The sequence below is a fragment of the Anolis carolinensis genome, chromosome 1, assembly GCF_035594765.1.
Source record: "Anolis carolinensis isolate JA03-04 chromosome 1, rAnoCar3.1.pri, whole genome shotgun sequence".
NCBI lineage: Eukaryota > Metazoa > Chordata > Lepidosauria > Squamata > Dactyloidae > Anolis > Anolis carolinensis.
In genome coordinates, this window is record NC_085841.1 from 99,168,101 (window position 1) to 99,190,651 (window position 22,551).

At 40.0% G+C, this 22,551-nt stretch overlaps 1 protein-coding gene across 1 annotated transcript in view; it reads left to right on the top strand.

The window, feature by feature from the left end:
* lama4 (laminin subunit alpha 4) overlaps positions 1–22,551 on the top strand; it is a 111,971-nt gene that overhangs the window by 27,642 nt on the left and 61,778 nt on the right. Inside the window, exons 3-8 of the mRNA XM_062979900.1 lie at positions 2,436–2,560; positions 14,583–14,663; positions 15,052–15,266; positions 17,507–17,602; positions 18,873–19,024; positions 20,565–20,675. Of these exons, the coding sequence (XP_062835970.1) occupies positions 2,436–2,560; positions 14,583–14,663; positions 15,052–15,266; positions 17,507–17,602; positions 18,873–19,024; positions 20,565–20,675 (780 nt within the window). The remainder of the gene's footprint in view (positions 1–2,435; positions 2,561–14,582; positions 14,664–15,051; positions 15,267–17,506; positions 17,603–18,872; positions 19,025–20,564; positions 20,676–22,551) is intronic.

Genomic DNA, 22,551 nt, shown 5'->3' on the forward strand with positions numbered 1-22,551 from the left:
CGCAATATAAATACTGTAAATAAATAAATAAATAAATAAATAAACTGCCAAAAGAGCTTTGAGCATTATAAAATAGTTTTTAAAACAGATATATCTAATGTATCATATTGTTTTATTTATTAGCTCAACTTTTCAAATTAATTTTATCTAAAATGGGAAATACTATTAAAAAACACAAAGAGTCTAAAATTTCTTGAAGGATACCTAGCAAATAAAGCATCATATTTGTATGCATGCACAGAAAGTAATAATTGCCTTTGCCTTATACATGCAACCATAAAATTAATGTATGTAGTCAATGTTTCATGGCTTAATTAAAAATAAACCGTTTCTTAATCAAGTATTAATACACAGGACATTGAGAAATGGCAGTTAAAGGTCTGTCAAAGTGCATTTATTTTACAGTGTAGATGTACCCTTAGATACGATGCTGTGTGCAGAAAGAATCTTCAAGGTTCTACACACTTTTACATCGGCCACTGAAAACTGCTATACCCCAGCTGTTAATCAGGTTTAGTACATTCACCTCCTTACCCACTGAATTGTGAATGGTTTATCCCAATCCATTTTTCATCTTCCAAGTCAATCTGGAAATAGTGGACCTTGACCTTGACCTTGCCATTGAATTTAATGTTTAATTCAATTTAATAACTATTTAACAATTATGTAATTGCCACCACTAGAGAATGAAGGCACCACAACAAAATTTGATTTAAACATGAGCTTTCCTTTAACTGTGTGTAGGGCCGTAGCCAGAAAAAAATTTCGGGAGGGGTTTTGAAAAGTTCGGGGGGGGGGGGGGGGGTTGAACCCCTAACACACACACACACACACACACACACACACACACACACACAGCTACAGGCCTGTCAATATCTGCTTGAGATAGTGCCTGGAGGGACTCTTAATTTTTTGCGTCTCATAGACTTAGCATGGGGATTTGGTTAACCAGTTAAAATTCATGAATAAACTAGGTTTTTTTTTTAATCTGAAAAATTTCGGGGGGGGGGGGGTGAACCCCTAACCCCCCCCCCCCAAGCTACAGGCCTGACTGTGTGAGTTTCTTTTATGAATGCATCTGTGCCCCCAACAAACTGCCCCTCAAAAACCTACTTAAATTGCTCTTTCTGCTTTCCTGATTTGAAAACAAAAATGTGATCATTTGACTTGAGGAATTTGGTCTTTGTTCCTCCTACCTGAATGTTTGTAGTTTGACTATTTCAAATTTCTCATCCTCAATTTTGCAATGCAATTCTCATTTTTTCCCAAGCATACCTATATGTATTTAAAATTCCTTTTCTAAGATAAAATATACTTAGAAATATACTTTAGATCAGGGATGAGCAAAATACAGCTCTCCAGATGTTATTGGACTGCAGTTCCCATGAGTTCTTTCCAGAAATTCTAATGGAGAGGAATGTTGAGAACCGTAGTCCAGCAATATCCCAAGGACCAATAAAATATATTTATAAACCCATTTTGTATAAGAAAACAATTCAAAAATACCTACTTCATTTTCTGCTGATATACACATTTCCATGCATTTTAAAGCACCCTCCATTGATACAGAATGACACAAAACAGATTTATCAATCAACATGACTGAAATTTGACAGAGGCCATTCTCCTATTAGGCAGAAAAGCAGTTGGAAGAGAAGCTTCCTTGTTCATAGTGTCAATATCCTTCTTATTTCTCTTTGAAGTTGTACTGCACCAGTTCCCTGACCTAAAGGATTGGTTTGTTGAAATGTATCAGCATATCAGAGATTTTGAACATTTGAATTCTAAACAACATAACTGATACCAATCTCTCGTTGCTTGTAAGGTCTTGGGTTTTTTTTCTCTTGGGGTTTTTTTCCTGGAGATGCTCCATCAGTTATCATATTTTTATAATTAAAAATTATAGATAGATGGATGGATAGATAGACAGACAATGACCAATTACCTAAACTGCAGTACAGTCTTTTGGAACTCTATTACATGAGTAATTCTTTAATAAATCAAGTTGACTCTGAACAAGCATCAAGAAAATGAATTTTTATCTGAAGTACATTCCGTTATGGACAGCTCTGAATACTAGCAACCTCTCTGATGACAGGGAATACGAGGGTTGCATTCAGCAAGTCAGGACTGGCTTCATGCCTTCGGAGATAGCCTTAATCTTGCTGGATGCGTTGTGAAATTCTCAAACTAGCCAACAAGCATTGCTGTTCTGGATATCTCCACTGGCAACGCACAACCACTTACAAAACCCTTTCATTTTAATGAGACAGTATCTGGAAGAGCTTGGTTAACTAACATGCACAAGGCTTTTGCATTCTGCTTGCCCTGGCGCTTGCTGAAATCTAATGTTAGGTTGGAAATAGGCATTCTTTCCTATACTAAAACCACTTTTTTGTTTGTTTTCTCCCCGACCCCATCTCTTTTAATTACAGGATTGTCAACGAAACACCACTGGAGACCACTGTGAAAAATGTCCTGATGGCTACCTGGGTGATGTCACCAGGGGTGCACCCACTTTTTGCCAACCGTGTCCTTGCCCTTTACCACTGCTTGCCAAGTAAATGCTAGATGGAAATGTATTTTATGTCATTGGCTCTACAGCTGTCCCTTCTGCTACTAAGCATTCTCTTGTTCAGATGTCATTGGGCCTCCTGAGGGAGGGGAAACTGTTAACAAGGAATAAGATCATGTTAGCCTACGAGTATTTATTTTTATAGGCAGTTTGAGAATATGCTGCTGTTTGCTTCCCCTTTATTTTCACTCTCATTGGCAAATTCAGCAAGTAAACAAGTGAACTGTGGATTTGATTGTTCTGTAGACTCATTCTACGTATCTACTCTGAGCACTGAGATGGTTTATAAAACCATGTGGCTCCTATCTAGGAGCTCAGACATTGCTTTAGCAAATCCAATGTCAATAGTATACACACTGATCCACACAGCTGATACAGATCACTGTGGGCAAAGTTTGGGTGTGAAATCTATTTCAGATATAGTTTAACAGTAACATTAACGTGCAAAGGCGAGTGAAAAGGAACAATTCTTCATGAGTCTTTGGAATACAGTCTTTGAAAACAAGGCTAGATGTCCCAAAAATCAGATGCTACAGCTCCTGCTGACTCAAGGATCCAGCTTTATTGAAAGAAATACAATTTTGTTCCACACCTCCAACAGACCAGAATTTGAACAGAATGGAGGTCCTGGATTTAGCACTCATACAGTCTATATACTATCCTAAAGACTGTCCAGTCACCACACATTGTTCATCTTCTGAGGTGGCTTTCCATCCAGCCAGAGGCGGTCCAACCATATGGTGAACTAGGCACTTGCCTGTGGCGCCATCATCCCAGGGGCTCCATCGTCCCGGGAGGGTGGCGCCAACTTGGTCTACTTCATTGCTGGGCTCCAAAGCAACCAAGGAAGGGTTGCCTGTGCCTTCCTTCTCCAGCTCCGACACCGCGCAGGTGCACTGGGCTCCTCCGTGCCCAACAGCTCTCCCTGGGTCCTAAATGCGAGTGGAAGGAGGAAGGCACGGGCAGCTCTTCTTTGGTCGCTTTGGAACCTTCCTGCTTACCAGAAACCTTCCAGAAAGTCAAAATGGTCCTATTATTATTATTATTATTATTATTATTATTATTATTATTATTATTGACACAAAGACAGAATATGACACAGCAAACGAGATGAATTATTATCATCCTTAGGACACATATTTTCTATATATATACTCATATACACTCTGTCTGTTTTTCTGTCTATCTAGGATGTCCACAGATGTAGTCCCACATATTGCTGTTGATACACATATAGACATTCTATATCAACACACATTATATAGCCACACACACACACACATATGTAGACCCACATGCACATATGTGTATACTGTGTTAATAATAATAGTGTATTATTATGAATAATAATATATTATTGATAATTGTCTCATGTACTGTTATTAGTATTATGAATATGAATATAATACTACTATTAGTGATAATATATTATGAATGTGTTAATATTAATAGTATATAGTTGTTGTGATAATAATATATTATTAATATTTGTCTGTGCACATATTATTAGTATTTTTTTGAGCGATTGGTTTGGGGGGGGCAAAATTTTTGGGGGGGGGCAAATTCAGGGGGGGCAAAATTCTGTTCGCCTACTCTTGAAAATTACCTAGGGCCAGCTCTACATCCAGCTAACATTCATAGCCAATATTTAGGCTATCTTTCCAGGCCAGGCATCAAAACTGGACACCTACAGACTCTTTCCATGTAAACAAACCAGTCCCCTTTCCTTGCTACCAAAAACCCCTTGGCCTTAAGTCTCAGAAAGGAATGAGACATGCTAGTGTAATGTCTGCTGTGTCAGCTTGTTTTTCTGGGGGGAAATCCCTAAAACTAAGGCAAACAGTTCTAAAAAGATGCAAGCATTTTTCTAAGTTAACCCAATATGACAGACATATTAGTGTCTCCATCCCTTTCAGTCCTGAGCTATCTGAAATAGGTGTCACCTACAGTGATTTTTCATAGATATGGGATTGCATAATATACTGTACATATTCCCAAAGAGTAATAGAACATGCACATAAATAAGGGACATAAATCTTTGCTTATTTCACTTCTGCTTGTAAGAATGAATTGTCTTCCTGCTTGGCAAGATTATGAAAAATTTTGCTCAATTTTACCCTGTTTCCCCTAAAATAAGACATCCCCAGAAAATAAAACCTAGTAGAGGTTTTGCTGAATTGCTAAATATAAGGCCTCCCCTGAAAGTAAGACCTAGCAAAGTTTTTGTTTGGAAGCATGCCCATCAAACATAACTCCATGTACGTACCATAGATTGTTGTACATGGAAATATTGGTAGTAACAAGAAATTCTTGATAGGATTCACAGTTTGTCTGGTTATGCTGGTTTGTGATGACAACTACTGTACAGTATAGAATAAATGTTCATTGTTTTGTTCAACAATAAATGTGAATTCTTCTTCATGGAAAAATAAGACAGCCCCTGAAAATAAGACCTAGCACATCTTTGGGAGCAAAAATTAATTTAAGACACTGTCTTATTTTCGGGGAAACATGGTATTTATTTGTTGTACTTTGTTACTCTTTTGGGGGGGTGTTATTGCATAACTGGATTTTTCACACACAAAAAGTAAGGAAACATTGATTTGTTGTTTTCTCAGAAATCGTGTCCTGTGTGTTAAGCATCTCTCCTTCTCAAAAACATTTACAAGTGTTCTTTACTTGCTTCCATATAACTATATTGCAGAAATGGGAATTATGTACATTCGCTGTTAAATATATGCAGCCTCCATATCATTGACATTTCCTATTTATTCTTTATAGTTCTGTTGTTTTATTACATATGTATTTGTCACAGATTGATATTGATGTGTGTTATGGTTTATTATTCAACTATCCTGTATAATTAGTATTTTATTTATATTGGTTGGCATCTTGTTGGTTAGTCTCAACTCAAGAAGATGTATTCAGTCAATTATTGAATGATGAGTCAATAATAATGATGGTCAACCCCTTAACTTTAGTTCTGACTTTAATCAGAACAACAGGGTTTAGGCTTAAATGTGCCCTACTTTTTGTATATACTGCTGGTGTGTCCTGCAGAAGAATTGGTCATTTGCCTTTTTCAATGGCTATTATTGCTGTCTTAGTTGTGCGCTGCAGTACTAAACCTGGGATCTAGGGCATCAGAAGACTCCAGATCCTGTCTGAATTTAGAAGCTAAGCAGGGTCAGCTCTACTTCAATGGGAGACCACCAAAAAATACCAGGTACATTTCAGAGGAAGGAACTGACAAAAATACCGCTAAGTATTCCTTGCCTACGAACAACCTATGAAATTCATGGCGTCAACATAAACTGACAGATAACTTGAAACTACACGCAGGGCACCATCAGGCAAGGTAAAGGTAAAGGTTTTCCCCTGACATTAAGTCTAGTCGCGTCTGACTCTGGGGACTAGTGCTCATCTCCACTTCTAAGCCAAAGAGCCAGTCATTACCTTCCCGTCGGAGCGGTACCTATTAATCTACTCACATTTGCATGTTTTTGAACTGCTAGGTTGGCAGACGCTGGGGCTAACAGTGGGAGCTCACCCCACTCCCTGGATTCAAACCACTGACCTTTTGGTCAGCAAGTTCAGCAGCTCAGCAGTTTAACTCAATGGTGCCCTACATGTAGGACACCATCAGGCAAACATATCCTAATCTTTCAAGTCAATGCCTTTTTGAAACAGAGATCATATAGCGCAAGAGCAACCCAATGAAAGAGTTATCATTTTGAACTAAGTGCTAGGGAGAATATATATTTTAGACTGAACTATGTTTAACACAGTTTATCCTTGAACTGTGACACAGCACATTATTTACCAGACAATAGCAACATGGATTTCAATCATCTGAATATTTATGAGGTACAAACAAACATTTCTTTTTCCTTTAAATTTCATTGTGAATTCAATTTTAACCCATAAGCGATTTTTATCTCTTAAACTGAAGAGGGATGCAGGAATGCTTTATTTTCTCTTGAGGGCTTTTACTATTGTTCTATTTGCTTAATTAATTATTCCTATTGTTACACTCCACCATTGCACTGTTTAAGGCTTGTTTTACCCATGAGTTTATGCGCTTTGCAAACCTTGCAGAACTATGTTGGGAAGGTCATGGGTTATAGCAGGGGTCCCCAAAGTACGGCCCGCGGGCCACATCCGGCCCATCGGAGCCATTTATCCGGCCCCCGCGGTGGTGGCTCCTTCCTCCTCCGCCAAGAAAGGTGCATGTAGTGTGGAGAAGGAGGAAAAGGCACATGCCTTTCTTATCTCCATCGCCCCACAGGCACTTTTCCCACTGCCGCTGCTGAGGAAGGGCCGCACGGGGCGAGGAAAAGGTGTGCGGCTTTCCTCCCTCACCCCAGGGGCAGCTTTCCCACCATCGAGGAAGGGCTGCACGGGGGGAGGAAAAGGCATTCCTCCCCCGCTGCGTGGGGCGCTTTCCCGCTGCCGCTGCTGAGGGAGGCAGCGGGAAAGGTGAGCGCAGGGTGAGGGAGGAAAGGTGCATGGCTTTTCCTCGCCCTGCACTCACCTTTCCCGCTGCTGCCGCCGAGGAAGAGCTGCACGAGGCGAGGAAAAGGCATGTGCCGTCGAGGAAGGCAGTGGGAAAGGTGCGCGTGAGGTGAGAGAAGTGAGAAAGGCGCACGCCATTTCCTCGTCACGCACACAACTTTCCCGCTGTCGAGGAAGGGCCTCACGGGGCGAGGAAAAGGCGTGGGCCTTTCCTCCTTTCCTCCTCGCTACCGCTGAGGAAGGCCTGCACAGAACGAGAGAGGAGGGAAAGATGCGTGCCTTTCCTGCCTCCTCGCTCACCTCGCACACTCCTTTTCCTCCTCCTCCCTCACCTGGTATGCGCCTTCCTGCAATGGAGGAGGCGAAACAACAATAGGGGCATGCCTGTGGTAAAAGGTAGAGGGCTCCCGTTTTATCTTGCCACACAGACTCCCTCCTTTGCAGCCCTGTCGTGGATTCATTTTTCTTGAAGGCTAGCAATTTCTTCCAACCCTGATTTTTAGTGTATTATTATTGTTGTTGTTGTTGTTGTTGGTCAGGGGTGCTTTATGTTTTGGTTCACAAAGGGAGAAAGGGGTTGGACTCTATGGCCCAAGGGGTCTCTTCCAACCATGTTTATTATGGTGGTGTTGTTGTTGTTGTTGTTGCTGTTATTGGGTGGCTATCTGTCAGGGGTGCTTTGATTATGATGTGATGCACAAAAGCAAAAGGGGGAGGGAGTAGATGTCCCAAAGGGTCTCTTCCAACCCTCTTTATTATTTTGATGATGATGATGATGATTATTATTATTATTATTATTATTATTAACATTGAGACTGTATTTGTTCCTTTTTTGTTTTTGTTTTTACTTCAAAATAAGATATGTGCAGTACGCATAGGAATTTGTTCATAGCTTTTTTTTAAAAAAAACTATAATCCGGCCCTCCAATGGTCTGAGGGACCGTGAACTGGCCCCCTGTTAAAAAAGTTTGGGGACCCCTGGGTTATAGTCTCTGTAAAACAAAAATCTTTTCTTCCCTTCTCCCTTAGATATATATTTCATGACATAATTAGGTATACAGTTCCACAAATAAATATCCCGGTGACAATGCTCACATGTATACAAGCCGTCCCCCAAACAAGATAGGTTTTGTAGGTTTGTTTGTAAGTTGAATTTGTTTGTAAGTCAGAATAGGTACCTTTTTAAGTGAAATTCTAGCCAATTATTAATATCTATGTAAGTTTTGGATAGCATAGGGAAACGTTGACACCCCTGTGGTGTTTGTTTTGCTGTCTTTGTCCCTGTTCAGAAGATTTCACCTCACTTTCTGTCCCTGTGAGAATTGGATTTTGAAAAAAATGGCTTGTTGTGGAGACAAGGACTGGAGATAAAGCATCAGTTGAGACACATTTTTCCCATAATAATAACTCTTCCAAGAGTGAATGTCCCTTCCATGGGGTAGATTTCTCCCACTTCCTGTTGTCTCACCTTCATTCTTAACTATGAGTTGTTTGTAAGTTGGATGTAACTTGGGGACTGTGTTTATGGAGGAAAAGAGAATAGCAACATGTGTGACCTGTTCTGATTTTTATGAATGTATATACCTATATTCCCCATTGGATTTTTAATGAGCTTATAGTGAGATTAATAGACCTACAAGTTACAAATGGAGAGACAGGGGACTCAGTACAGTAATTACAGGGAAAACTACAGATACAAAAGTGACAGAATGTGTAATTAGCTGACTTTCTCTAAAGAAAAATATCTTTAAACTAAGGGCAAGCTGTTCTGGTTCATTGAAGCCAGCCAAATTTCCATGTTGCTGTATCTCATGCAAATTTGCAAATACCATCTCTAAATCACAGCATACTTCCTGCTGCCTTTTCCTCATTAGTTTGCAATTTAGTGAACATTAATCAGTGGCAGAACAATATATGTCCCTACTGGCCAGAATTCAGCTTGTGCCTTCTACCAGTGGAAGGCTTTGATCATAGAGATGGAGGAGAATGCTGCTATCAATTATTTCTCCTCTTCCCTGCAGCATAGATGCCATCGCTCTTGCAAAGAGTTGGGCAACATGAACAGTTACTTGATATATCACCCAGTCTCATCTCCCCATTGCAGAACAGATTACAGGAGAATGGATTTATCAAGGAAACTGTTTTGACACAGGTGCTATAATGCAGGTTCAAGGCAGCTTGAGGTCAGGGTGTCTACAAAATGCATACTCCCAATGTGCACTGCAGGACACATTGAGCTAGAAACACGGTGTTAAAAACTCACGAGAAAGTCTTGAACAGGCCAGATAATGCACTGCAGCTGATCAGAGTATATCCCATGCAGGGCTTGAAACTGGGATGATTCCAAACTGATGTGGATATGTGCTCCATCATATCTCAGTGGAAACCCCTGCACTTTCCAGCAGCTTTCTAGCCATAGATACTGCACTTCCTGGATCTGGTTTGGATCTTCAATCAGTGGAAACTATGGCCACCGCTGCACAGCAAAACCAGTTTGTTTTATTCCATTTCCAAACAGGATTAGTGCCTATACAGAACTGCACCCAGTGTTTTGATCCTTTCAATTGCTGTATCTTATCCATGTAGCTTGTAATCTCAGTTGCAGCATCCCATTTCCACACAGCCTCTTACCTACTACCAACATGTGTAACAAATGGTTGACTTTGACATATGGCAACCCTATGAATGAGAGACATTGAAAAGTCTCTGCTCTGGTCTTGCAAATTCTGGACTATGGTTTCCTTATCTGAGTTTCCCAATTGCCTTCCATTTTATGTGTGTGCGTGCATGCAATTTTAAGTCATCTTTCAATTTATGGTGACCCTATGCATTTCATAGGGTTTTCTTAGGCAAGGAGTACTGATAAGTGTTCTGTCTGTTCCTTTTGCCTCCAATTCAAGTACTAATCAATACTGACCCTGCTTAGCTTCCAAGATCATTCAGGATCTCGTGTTTTTAGGGTATTGCATTATTGCCTTTTCCAGCAAGTCACATTGTCTCAGGATATACAACAAGCTCAGTTTAGTCACCATTGCTCCTAATGAGAGTTCAGGGTTAATTTGCTCTATGATGAATACATTTATATTTTAAGCAGTCCACAGTATCTATAGAACTCTTCTCCAGTTCAAATGAGTCTGTTTTCTCCCTATCGATTTTGTTCACTGTCCAGCTTTCACAACCGTACACAAAAGTTAAAAATACTGTGGCCTGGGTTATTCTTTTATATTTAATTTTATGTCTTTTACCCTTGATGTTTTATCTCGTTCCTTCATGGCTGCCTTTTCACATTTGTGCTTCCTCCAATTTCTTGACTACAGTTTCCTTTTGAGTTGTCAAATCAGCATCCCCAGAAGATCCAACATAGTTTGAATCCTATTGGTTAATCTGAGCTGGCATAAATCAATTACATCAATTGTTAGATGTAATTTATGTTAGATGTAATTTAGCAAATATATCAATCCTGTGAGTGTCTTCTAGTTGGGATTCAGACCATTGTCTTATATATAGATATCTGATACATTTTTAAAGGACACCAGGGACTATAATAAAACAAACTTCTATTTTAATAATCACATTCCCCTTTTCTTCTTTAATCTTGATATGAACAGGATATTACTAGAAAAGTGAAATCAGAATTGGACATAATATCCTAAAAGTTTTGGAGAAAGCATGCTTTCCGTCCCACTTTGTATCAAGGGAGTTAACAATATGAAAAACAGAGCCAAGGGATTTGTAAAGTCTAGCCAATAGTGTATCAAAATGTCTAAGCTGGCAGATTCATTATATACACAGTTGTTCTTGGGACTCATCTGTGTGGATTGTATTTTTTGTTTTGTTTTCTTTTGTTAGTCTGGCCAAGCTATATCCATATCTAATACCCTGGGAACTTGTACAAGAGGTCCTGTTAAAGGAGTTATCATTTCTTGGAACAACTTAATACCAGCTGTTCTAGCCAATATCAAATGTAATTGGAGTTTTTAAAATAAAAATTATCTTTGAATTTTATAAGCAAGCTTTTCCCCACAACAAACCTTCCCATAGACATTTGGGAATACCTTTGGTTTGTTCTTCTGTCCAAAATAAAGTTTTCTTCTAATTTGCTAAGGAATTAACCTGTGTAAAATTAGTAAAGAGTGGAACTGTGTCATTGAAATGTTGCAGAATGCAATGTGTGAAAATTGTTTCTCATGACAATCTCAGTTTGAAGTAGCACTGAATATAAATGTCTCCAAGTGAGACAAATAGATGCCGACATCTTAACTCTGAAGAATATTATCTTTAAAGTACAGATGAAAAAGTGAAATTTAAGCCAAAATTACAGGTGCCTTCTTTTATTTGTATGAAAATCAATAAACATACCCGATTCCTCCTTGCAGGGGATAGGATTACATACATACCTATCTTTTCCATGCCCCTGATAAAATGGGCCCCATTCTTGTACTATAATAGTCCTTTGTAAGTGACTTATGAATTAAGTACAGATTCTAGTCTGAACTAAATCAGCTATCCAAGGTAATGATTCTGTTTTGGGAATATAGTTTACCACCTTGGATAGCTCCTTGAAAGTTTGGTCTAAAACCCAGAGTGGATTTATCACCCTACTAACACGGAAACCAGCAGAACTGTTGGCTACAAAGATGTGCTGGGTTTTGCAGCATGAGACTAATACATCTCTGCTCCCCTGCAATCCCTTCAAAGTTCACAACCTGAGAATTATCCCGAAACAATGGAGCATGTGGTTCACATGTCTCATTGTGCTATCTGTGTAATTCCACAGACATATAGTTTAGATTTCAAAACAGGGCCAAGATCCAGCATCAAACAGGTAGCCATAATGTTATAGCTACTCATCATTTCCCCATTCTGCTCCTGAAACTCACCCTAAAGGCCCAATCAATCATCTCATAGAATCATAGAATCATAGAATAGTAGAGTTGGAAGAGACCACATGGGCCATCTAGTCCAACCCCCTGCTAAGAAGCAGGAAATCGCATTCAAAGCACCCCCGACAGATGGCCATCCAGCCTCTGCTTAAAAGCCTCCAAGGAAGGAGCCTCCACCACGGCCCCGGGGAGAGAGTTCCACTGTCGAACAGCTCTCACAGTGAGGAAGTTCTTCCTGATGTTCAGGTGGAATCTCCTTTCCTGTAGTTTGAAGCCATTGTTCCGTGTCCTAGTCTGCAGGGCAGCAGAAAACAAGCTTGCTCCCTCTTCCCTATGACTTCCCTTCACATATTTGTACATGGCTATCATGTCTCCTCTCAGCCTTCTCTTCTGCAGGCTAAACATGCCCAGCTCTTTAAGCCGCTCCTCATAGGGCTTGTTCTCCAGACCCTTAATCATTTTAGTCGCCCTCCTCTGGACGCTTTCCAGCTTGTCAACATCTCCATTCAACTGTGGTGCCCAAAATTGGACACAGTATTCCAGGTGTGGTCTGACCAAGGCAGAATAGAGGGGGAGCATAACTTCCCTGGATCTAGACGCTATTCCCCTATTGATGCAGGCCAGAATCCCATTGGCTTTTTTAGCAGCCGCATCACATTGTTGGCTCATGTTTAACTTGTTGTCCACGAGGACTCCAAGGTCTTTTTCGCACACACTGCTGTCAAGCCAGGCGTCGCCCATTCTGTATCTTTGATTTCCATTTTTTCTGCCGAAGTGAAGTATCTTGCATTTGTCCCTGTTGAACTTCATTTTGTTAGTTTTGGCCCATCTCTCTAGTCTGTCAAGATCGTTTTGAATTCTGCTCCTGTCTTCTGGAGTGTTAGCTATCCCTCCCAGTTTTGTGTCGTCTGCAAACTTGATGATCGTGCCTTCTAACCCTTCGTCTAAGTCGTTAATAAAGATGTTGAACAGAACTGGGCCCAGGACGGAGCCCTGCGGCACTCCACTTGTCACTTCTTTCCATGATGAAGACGACGCATTGGTGAGCACCCTTTGGGTTCGTTCGCTTAGCCAATTACAGATCCACCTAACCGTAGTTTTGTCTAGCCCACATTTTACTAGTTTGTTTGCCAGAAGGTCGTGGGGGACTTTGTCGAAGGCCTTACTGAAATCCAGGTACGCTACATCCACAGCATTCCCTGTATCGACCCAACTCGTAACTCTATCGAAAAAAGAGATCAGATTAGTCTGGCATGACTTGTTTTTGGTAAATCCGTGTTGACTATTAGCAATGACCGCATTTGTTTCTAAGTGTTCGCAGACCACTTCCTTAATGATCTTTTCCAGAATTTTGCCTGGTATTGATGTGAGGCTGACCGGACGGTAATTGTTTGGGTCGTTCTTTTTTCCCTTCTTGAAGATAGGGACCACATTCGCCCTCCTCCAATCTGCTGGGACTTCTCCCGTTCTCCAAGAACTCTCGAAGATAATTGCCAGTGGTTCTGAAATAACTTCCGCTAGTTCCTTCAGTACTCTTGGGTGTAGCTGATCTGGCCCTGGGGACTTGAATTCATTTAGAGAGGCCAAGTGTTCCTGGACAACTTGTGGAGCATTAGAAGTCTGTGCTGCTGGCAAGCAGGGTGCTGCAGGATGACATGACCAGCACTTTCTCCCAGCAAGTGATGCTGCATGGAGCAATAGCAGGACCTGCCACAATTTGCCTAAGCATTACTCATTGGTGGGAGGAAGCTGGTCACACCATCATGAAGTGCCCTGCTCACCAGCAGCATAGATCTCCATCACTCTAAGCCACTAACTAGCTTTTAAGGTGGGTCTCAGGGTCGTTTGCTATGTGGCAATAGTGTGCTGCAATCACAAATGAGAATATAAAGCAGATGACCTTGTTACTTACGACATTGTAACTGACTAACAGAATGCCAACCAGGATATTTATTGTAGCTTTGTAGGTTGGCAGAGAAAACATTTTTATCCCCAAGGCTATCTATAAATTCTGTTTCCAAAACTATTAATATTAATGCTTTATAATTAGAAAAACAAACTCTCAAAATAAAAAATTGCCGCAGGGTAACATACCATGAATACAGATTACTTATAGTGTGCATTATTATAACAGAAAAATCATACAGCTGCTATCTGAACTATTCAGCAAAAGATATCATTTTAATAGCGTTTAAGCATTATTGGTATAATCAATTATAAATGGACTATAACAATTTATAAAGCTAAATCACACTATTGTATTATGTAAGTATAATGTCATACTACAGAACCCATAGTGAGGGAAGAATTTGTAGTCTGAGTCTTGGAGTCATCGCAGCCCACACAAAAATTGTTTAGAACCAAGTCCAGTAAATTATTGCACCCCCAAACCTCTTTGGTTTGCCCATTAGAAATAAGTCAGTTTAAAAGCATAATATACCACCAAAGTTATGCATCATTGTCAGCATGAAATACAAATGTGAAAAAAAATCTCAATCTGTAATCATCACAAACCATACAGCACACAGTACTATATAGGATTGCAGCAAGCAGATCATATCTATGAGTGTTTACTGTCTTTGAGAATGCATTTTTGTTGCCATTTTTAGCTTTGCAGATTCCTGTTACAGAAAAAATGGAGTGGTGCGCTGTAGGTGCAAAGAAAATTATGCAGGGCCAAACTGTGAAAGGTAAGCATATGTTCAGATGTAGCTTTTAAGATAAGACTTTTTGGCATGTATCTTGATTGTATAATATGCATGTAATTTAACCAGTACTTTATTTTTACACAAACCTAACCATTTATGGAGAAAGAAAAGTTTGAGCTTATGCATGACTGTGTTCAGCCATGTGTTTTCTACTTTATCCATATGGTGAGTTTAAGAACCACAACACAATTTTTATTTCTGAAACTGAAAAAGTATAAACTAGAGCCTTACTGATATAGTCCCGCTTCCAGTCATCTCCAGTGTTCAAAGTTTCTACTTTTTGTTTCGTTGACATAGTCAGAATGCCACCAGGCTAAAAGATCAGAAAGAGATGGTTATTAATCATTTCTGGGTTTGTATTTTCCTCCAGGTGTGCCCCTGGTTACTATGGAAATCCCTTGCTCATTGGCAGTTCCTGCAGAAAATGTGACTGCAGTGGCAACTCAGATCCTAATCTAATCTTTGAGGACTGTGATGAAGTGACTGGCCAATGTCGCAACTGCATGCGCAACACGACAGGGTTCAATTGTGAACTATGTGCTCCTGGTTTTTATGGGAATGCTAGAATACCTAAAGGTTGTGCAGGTAAATTAATGCTGTTCGGTTTATTCAGTGTTTTACAACCAGGGATCTATATAGTGTTGCCCAAAGAAGATGGCTTATACCTTTGTAGACAGGGCAATGAATTTATTTTGGATGCAAGAAATATGAGTACAGTTTGATATGGAAAGAACGAGGGGGGGGATGGGGGAGATTTCATCCCAACTGCAATGGATCCCTTGAATGGGCTTCAGTTCAATAGAGCTATTAATTTAATGGATCTACTCTAGTTGGGATTTAAAATACGATTCCGGTTGTCATCATGAATATTCATGCAATTTGGAATTCATTCCTCTGGAGGAAAAGGAGTAACTTCCTTTGAAGAATTTGCTCTAGTGCCTCATCAACTGTAAATCCTAGGATTCCATAGGACACAGTCATAACAGTTAAAGTGGAATCATTTTGCTATACTTCTGTAGTGTGAAAGAGCTCCAATAAAAACCTGCATATACCCTGGATGGATGGGATCAAAGCTCTATTGAGTCGAATAATCTATTTCTCAGACCAAACTAGATTTTAATATTTATGTCTACAGAATTGTGGCATGCCTGTTTTGTTTTGTTTTTTTATGAAGTAACTAATGTGTGGGGAGGGCACCTGGCTCAAGGCACAGGAAAGGAATTTTTCAATGTTTTTTGCCACTGCCATGAGCAACCAAAAACAAGAAGCAGTTGATCAAAGGGATATGATGCAATTGAGTTGTTTCAGCCATTCACCTATGATCTTCAAATCTTAGACTGAAACACCAAGGGAAGGCTCCAGAGAAAGATAACAATGGTTGTTTCAGGGGATTCTGGGAGACATAATAACCAAAAATTAACAGCAGTGGCACAAAGTATTCTTTTCACTGTTGCAACTAAGGCAGATTTTAAAAGTCCGTTATTAACCATGAAAGATGGCAGGGTACTTTCTCATCATGCAAACCACACTATTTATTTTATTTATTTGTTGTTCAAACTTATATGCCACCACTCCCTTAGGGCTCAGGACAGCTTACAAGAACAAGCTAAAATCTAATAATTGAAAAACATCTTAAAAACATCTTTAAAAACATCTTAAAAACACTCCCTCAGGGTTCGGAGCGGCTTATAAGAACAAGTTAAAATCTAAACAATTTAAAAACAGCAATAACGGAGACCAAAAGCCTGCCGAAACAGGTGTGTCTTACATGCCCTGTGGAAGACTGATAAATCCTCTGTAGAGCATAACTATGTGTATATTACAAGTATTTAAAAGAAATGGTACTTGGGAACTAAGCTAATTTTAGAAACTAAAATATCCAAATTGCATTCAAAATAAACATCATTTCATGATCTCTAATTTTATTTGTACAGGCAGTCTCCACGTTACAAACATCCCAATTACAAATAACTCATAGTTAAGTACAGGGGTGAGACAACAAGAAGTGAGAAAAATCTATGTCTAGCAACAGAAATTCATTCCTGAAAGAGTTATCAGAGGGAAAAGGGTATCCCCACTGAAGCTTTCTCACCAATCGTTCCCACAAGCCAAATTTTTCAAAATCCTGTTTTCACAGGGACATAAACTGAGGTGAAATCTTCTGAACAGGAGCACAGGCAGCAAAACAAACACCAAAGGGGTATTATCCCTTTTCTATGCTATTAAAAATGTATCTGTTCTGACTTAAAAACTAATTCAGCTTAAGACCAAACCTACAGAAACTATCTTGTTCATAACTTGGGGATTGCCTGTATATACTGATGCCTCATCATCTGAGTGAGTGCTGTCTCACCCAAAAATGTCAGAATAAGTCCCTCTGTTACTCTGCTAAGATCACTGGTTCTTTTAGGAGTGGTAGAATTTGGCTTAGTGCAAGCTTTCCAATCAACCTTTATTTTGCACATAAATCAAGCAAGATGGTTGCTCTCATTTAGTGAGACAATGCATTTGATCTGAATTTCAGTCTGAGCTTTAAATAAGCTATCCAATGTACTGAACCTGTTTTGTAGATAGAGTTTGGCATTTTGAATAACATCCTTAAAGTTCAGACTAATAAAACCTACAACAGAATCACCATTAAATTGGCACAGAAAGCTATCAGCTGCCAGTGACTTCACTCTGCTCTTGGTTTCCCTGACTTCTAGGAAGCAAAATATTAAGAGAAAGTTAAATGTCCATAATTTCACAGACCAATTGTAATAAACCATCCATTATATTGTCTTTGAGGCCTAATGGAGTGTTATCACTTTCTCTTCTTTTCCTAGCATGCAACTGTGGAGGAGGACCTTGTGACCGTCAAACAGGGGAATGCCTAGCAGAGCCTCCAATGCCTCCTCCAGGGACAGATTGTCCTGTTATTAGTAAGAACAGCATTTATTTGACATATTTGCTGCATTCAATCCCCTACCATGCCTTTGCACTATGGATATAGATAAGAACTTACAGCATGATTCTGTACTTGGTTCTGTCCATTATGAACCAGAAAACCCATGATTAAAATCATTCCAAGTACTGAAAAATAAACGTAACAGAGGCAATTATAAAGATATAGTAGAACTGTTAGTCCAGGCATTTGGGATGAGTGTATGACATAATGAAATGGCAGGGAATTACTAGGTAAGTTGGTTAAGCTCTATCCCTGGCCACAAAAGGCTCACATAGAAACCCACTCTGTAATAATGTGGCTGCTTATTTGTGGGCTAGATCTTACAGAGTAAACATACATTAATTTTCTAAAATGGTCCTGGGAGATTAAATGCAGTCTTTTGTGACTGTGTAGCAGGATAACTGGCAAGAATCAAGCAGACCTTTTCAACACCACTGTGGTTTATTGCTACATAACATTTATCAACTGGGATGGAACTCCACCTATGAGCTTCCGCAGTAAGAAAATGACAGGAGCTCAGAAGGTTAGAAAGCACTGACTTTGAACCACTGTGCTGTCTAAAATGTAATGATTCCACACATTTTATAGCTGGCATCCTGTCAATGGCATACATAGATATATGTTAACCTTAGGACTCTGTATAACTTATTTTGGGCAATGCAGGAAGGTGGTTTTCTTTTCCTTCCTCCACACCAACCAAAGAATCACCCCACCCCACACACATTAACTGTTGAACTCCCACAACCACCCTATGGTCATTTCATACATAGTGAGAATGAGAGAGGAGTTAGATGCGCATCCAGATGCATCTCCATCACCAAACACAAAATGATTACATCATCCCCTGAGAGTCTTGGAAGCCTTCAGAGGATCTCAGGAGAAGATGTAAACATTTCACAGCTGGCTACTGGAACATAGCCAGATATTTGTCCAATCCTCCCTCCACATGCAGTTCCACATGCAGGCCGACTATGCTGTGCAGAGCTATGCGAGATGTTGTACCAGCAACTTCATGCTTAATTTTAATAATAGGATGATGCACACTAACTTCATAACAAAAGTCCCTGTGCATTGCAGCCATACTCTCTAAGTCCCCAACATCTGTATGTTCAGTAGAGAGCCGACAAATCTACTATAATTTTGGTTTTTCAAAAAGAAGAAAGAGGTGAAGGGGGAAAAAACGATATTTCAAGAAAAAATAAGTCCCCTTCTGGTCATCATTGTTTCTTTTGTTTAATTGCCAGGCTGTGACAAATGCATTTGGGACTTGACAGATGATATTGGCTTGGCAGCTCAGTCCATCGATGAAAGCAAAGAAACTCTCCTCAGCATCTCCACTGGGGTTGCTGCTCACAAACACTTGCATGACCTCAATTCCACCACTTTCATCCTCAAGGTACCAATTACTTCATTTAACCATATGTCTATGTTTTTGTCAGCGCTATCAGAGAAAAAGGTCTTTATTCAGGCTTAATTTTATTAATTTACACATTTATTTTATTGTATTTTATTTCTGTTGTTTTTTTCTCCCAATGTGTGTGTGTGTGTTCATGCATGTGTGCTTTAAGTTTGCTTGTTAGCATAGGGAATCCCATGAATTTCATAGGGTTTTCTTTGACAAGGAGTACTCTGAGGTGGTTTTGCCAGTTTTTTCCTCTAAAATATTCCCGATAACTCAGACATAGGCAAACCCAGACCCATGGGCCAGATACAGCCCCTTGGGCTCTTGCATTTGAGGTCCTGAAAGGGAACTAGAACCATTCTGCTGGCTGCCAAGCTGTAGAACAATGATGATGATATAACAAGTAAAAGTTCCTTGTGTTTATGGATCATCATTAAGAATTTGTTAACATCATTCTCATTACAATCATCATCATTATCATCATCATTGTAATTTCCTAGTCTATAATAAATTAGGATTTGTGAGACCTTCCAAATGTTATTAATTGAAACTCTTAATAACAATCACCAATGATTATTCTGACTAGGTTAATGGGAGTTAATTGACTAGGTGGAAGGCCACACAATAACTACTCCTTAGTTTGAAAGGGGCAGTTTTTGGACTACAGCTCTCAGATTCCCATTGGCAGCATGGTCTACTAAGTTCTGACATCTGTAAGGCTGGTTGGGGAATTCTAGGAATTAGCCCAAGAAAGCAAAAATGTTCCAGTCTGTGATCCTAGTAGTCTATATTTTGTTTTCTGGACAAAAAGGCCATGTGTATCCATGGGCCTTTGGCTAAGGAGACAGAAGTCTTCCTATTATTAGTAGCATTACCTATGGTCACTGGATAATGGCTAGGAATATGTCTATCACAACAGAAAAACAGTTTTCCCCCATCACATTTACTGCCAGGAGAAAAGTAGTTAGGAATCAAGTATAAACCAGGCAGAGTTTAACCTCAACCCCCTTTTTAAAAACTCTCCATGGTAAAAGCTGTAACATCAGCTTTATTTTTGAATTCTTTTCTGTCTCTTGCCTGCCATCCACCCAACTGAGAGTGGGTTGGGGCTTGACATGTTTATTCTGAGCAAAAGGCTTCTACCAATTCCATGCACCACACTTTTTACTAGCATAGTTTGAAGAGGTATGCTGAGAAGTATGTGTGGCATGGAAACGGAAAGACAAGGCCAGGCCAGGAATGTGAAACCTCCTTTAGACAATAGGCTAGATTCCCAGGGAATCCATGCAATCCTCTACTCAATAAATTTTAATAAAGCACTAAATAAGCATCTGTCAGTAATGATTTAGGATTTAGGTGCCTGACTGCAAAAAGTTAGCTTGCTGCCCCCATGAGGTTCTTTTGATTGTAAGACATAAACTTAAGATCATTGTTATGATGTTTGTTGAAAAATGTATAAATAAAACACTGAACAGAGATGTAGAAACACCTCAAGGGACACACACTAACATTTACAAAATTATTTTATATGTAGGAAAAACTATCCGAAAAGGATAATACTTCTGCACTGATGAAGAGCCAGATTGATCATGCTGCCAACGAAATGACTGATCTTCTCAAAGATATCAATGCACTAGATGAAAAGGTTTGCCTGCTGTTTGTCACTTCTCCCCTCCCTTTCATTTCCTTTTTTAAAAAGAACCTGGCATAAAACCTGCTGATTTGATGGAATAAACTGTTGATTTTCATGGAATGAGAAGATGGATTAGTGCTACTAGAAGAGACCTGAGTGCCCAGTTTTTAGTTCACCTGCCTGAGTCCCCAGGTGTGCCAAGAAAATAGCTCTTTCCAATAGAGACGTTCCATTTGTGGAATGCCCTCCCCAGAGAGATTAACTGATTTTATTTGATAATTTTTATGACGTACAGATGTTGCTGTTTTGAAAGACTAGCTCAGCTACCTTGCTGAAAATCTCCCTAGAGAGATTTGCCTAGTAGTTCTATGGTGGTTGTACTTCAATGTCAGTGGGGTATTGAATCTGTTTTGGAATTTAGTTTGGACTTTAAAAAAGCTGAAACCAATAATTTCAGAACCTTGGATAGATTCTTTAAGGTTAAGACTAAAATCGAGAACAGGTTCGCTACATCACTGACACAGGAACCATCTGCCAATGGCCCAGTGACCACATTATTGTTTTTTGCCACCAGGCTCCCTTTCACACTGCATAGGTATAGTATTTTGATACTACTTTAATTGTCATGGTTCTATCTCATTCTTTCTCAAACTGTGCTCCTCCAGATGTTTTGGACATCAGATCCCACAATTCCTAACCGCTAAGCTGGCTGGGATTTCTGGGAGCTGAAGTCCAAATATCTGGGGGAGCACAGTTTGAGAAACACTGTTCTATCCTATAGAATCCTGAATTTCAGTTTAAGGAAGGATACTTGCAATTCTCTTTCAAGAGCCTAAATGCACTGAAGGCATTAGACTGAAACTGGTTTTGCGTTACTTTTTCTCAAATTGTTTTTAATAGCTTAGTTTCACAATTGTGGCCATAGGACAATTGGAAATGAAGTATTAGCTTTAATCCTGTTATCTGTTACATTGGGGGCCCTTCCAGACAGTCCTTTAATGTGAGACCTGTTTCGCTTTTACTGGGGGCATCCAAATGACATCTCCGGTAAAAGCGAATTAATATGGAATAAACCAGGTTTTACCAGTCTACTCCATGATAATTAAACACCTGGTTTGGAACTTTAAGCTAAGGTCCAAATCTTACCAGCTGTTGGCCCTGTGTGGATTGACTCTCGGGACTGCGTCACATGATCTTGGGGGTCAATCTACACAACCATCTCAGACTTTTGGGATCCTGGAACTCAAAGGTGTGAGAGAGTGCCCACCTCCTCCCCCCTAACTCCCATTAGGGCCCTAAAATTTACCAGAGATGGCCTGGCAGCCATGGAGCCTCTCCGGAGAGTCTTCCTGAATTGAGGAAATGGTGCATGGGGGGGGGGGGAGAGAGAAGGGATTTCCCTCCTCACCCCTCCCATCTCCTGAGGCACCATTTCCTCAACTTAGGAGGACTCTCCAGAGAGGCTCCGTGGCTGCCAGCCCCTTTTGGGTAAACTTTAGGGGTGACTTCATGCCATCCCGATTTAACTTGTGATGGTATATACATGTAGCCACCCACCCCCCCTTCCAGGAAAAGCCCAGGGTTTGGGTCGGGAGTGGGGGCTAGAACCAGTGTAGAAGCAGGTTAGTTTAACCCATTTCTGCACAGTTTTAGCTCTGTGTGAAAGTGCCCTGAGAGTTGGATTTTATAATATTCACAAATATAATTGCCAATTACTGCTACCTATGTACTTTTGGGGGGTTGTTGCCAATGGAGGTATTTTATCCACAAGGACCACCTCTATGTGTTGACTGTCTTCAGGACGGGTGCAACCTGTGGCCATTTAGTGGTTAAGGAAGATGGACAACAGCAGGCAGTCTTCCTACATAACGATCAGTGTAAGAAACAG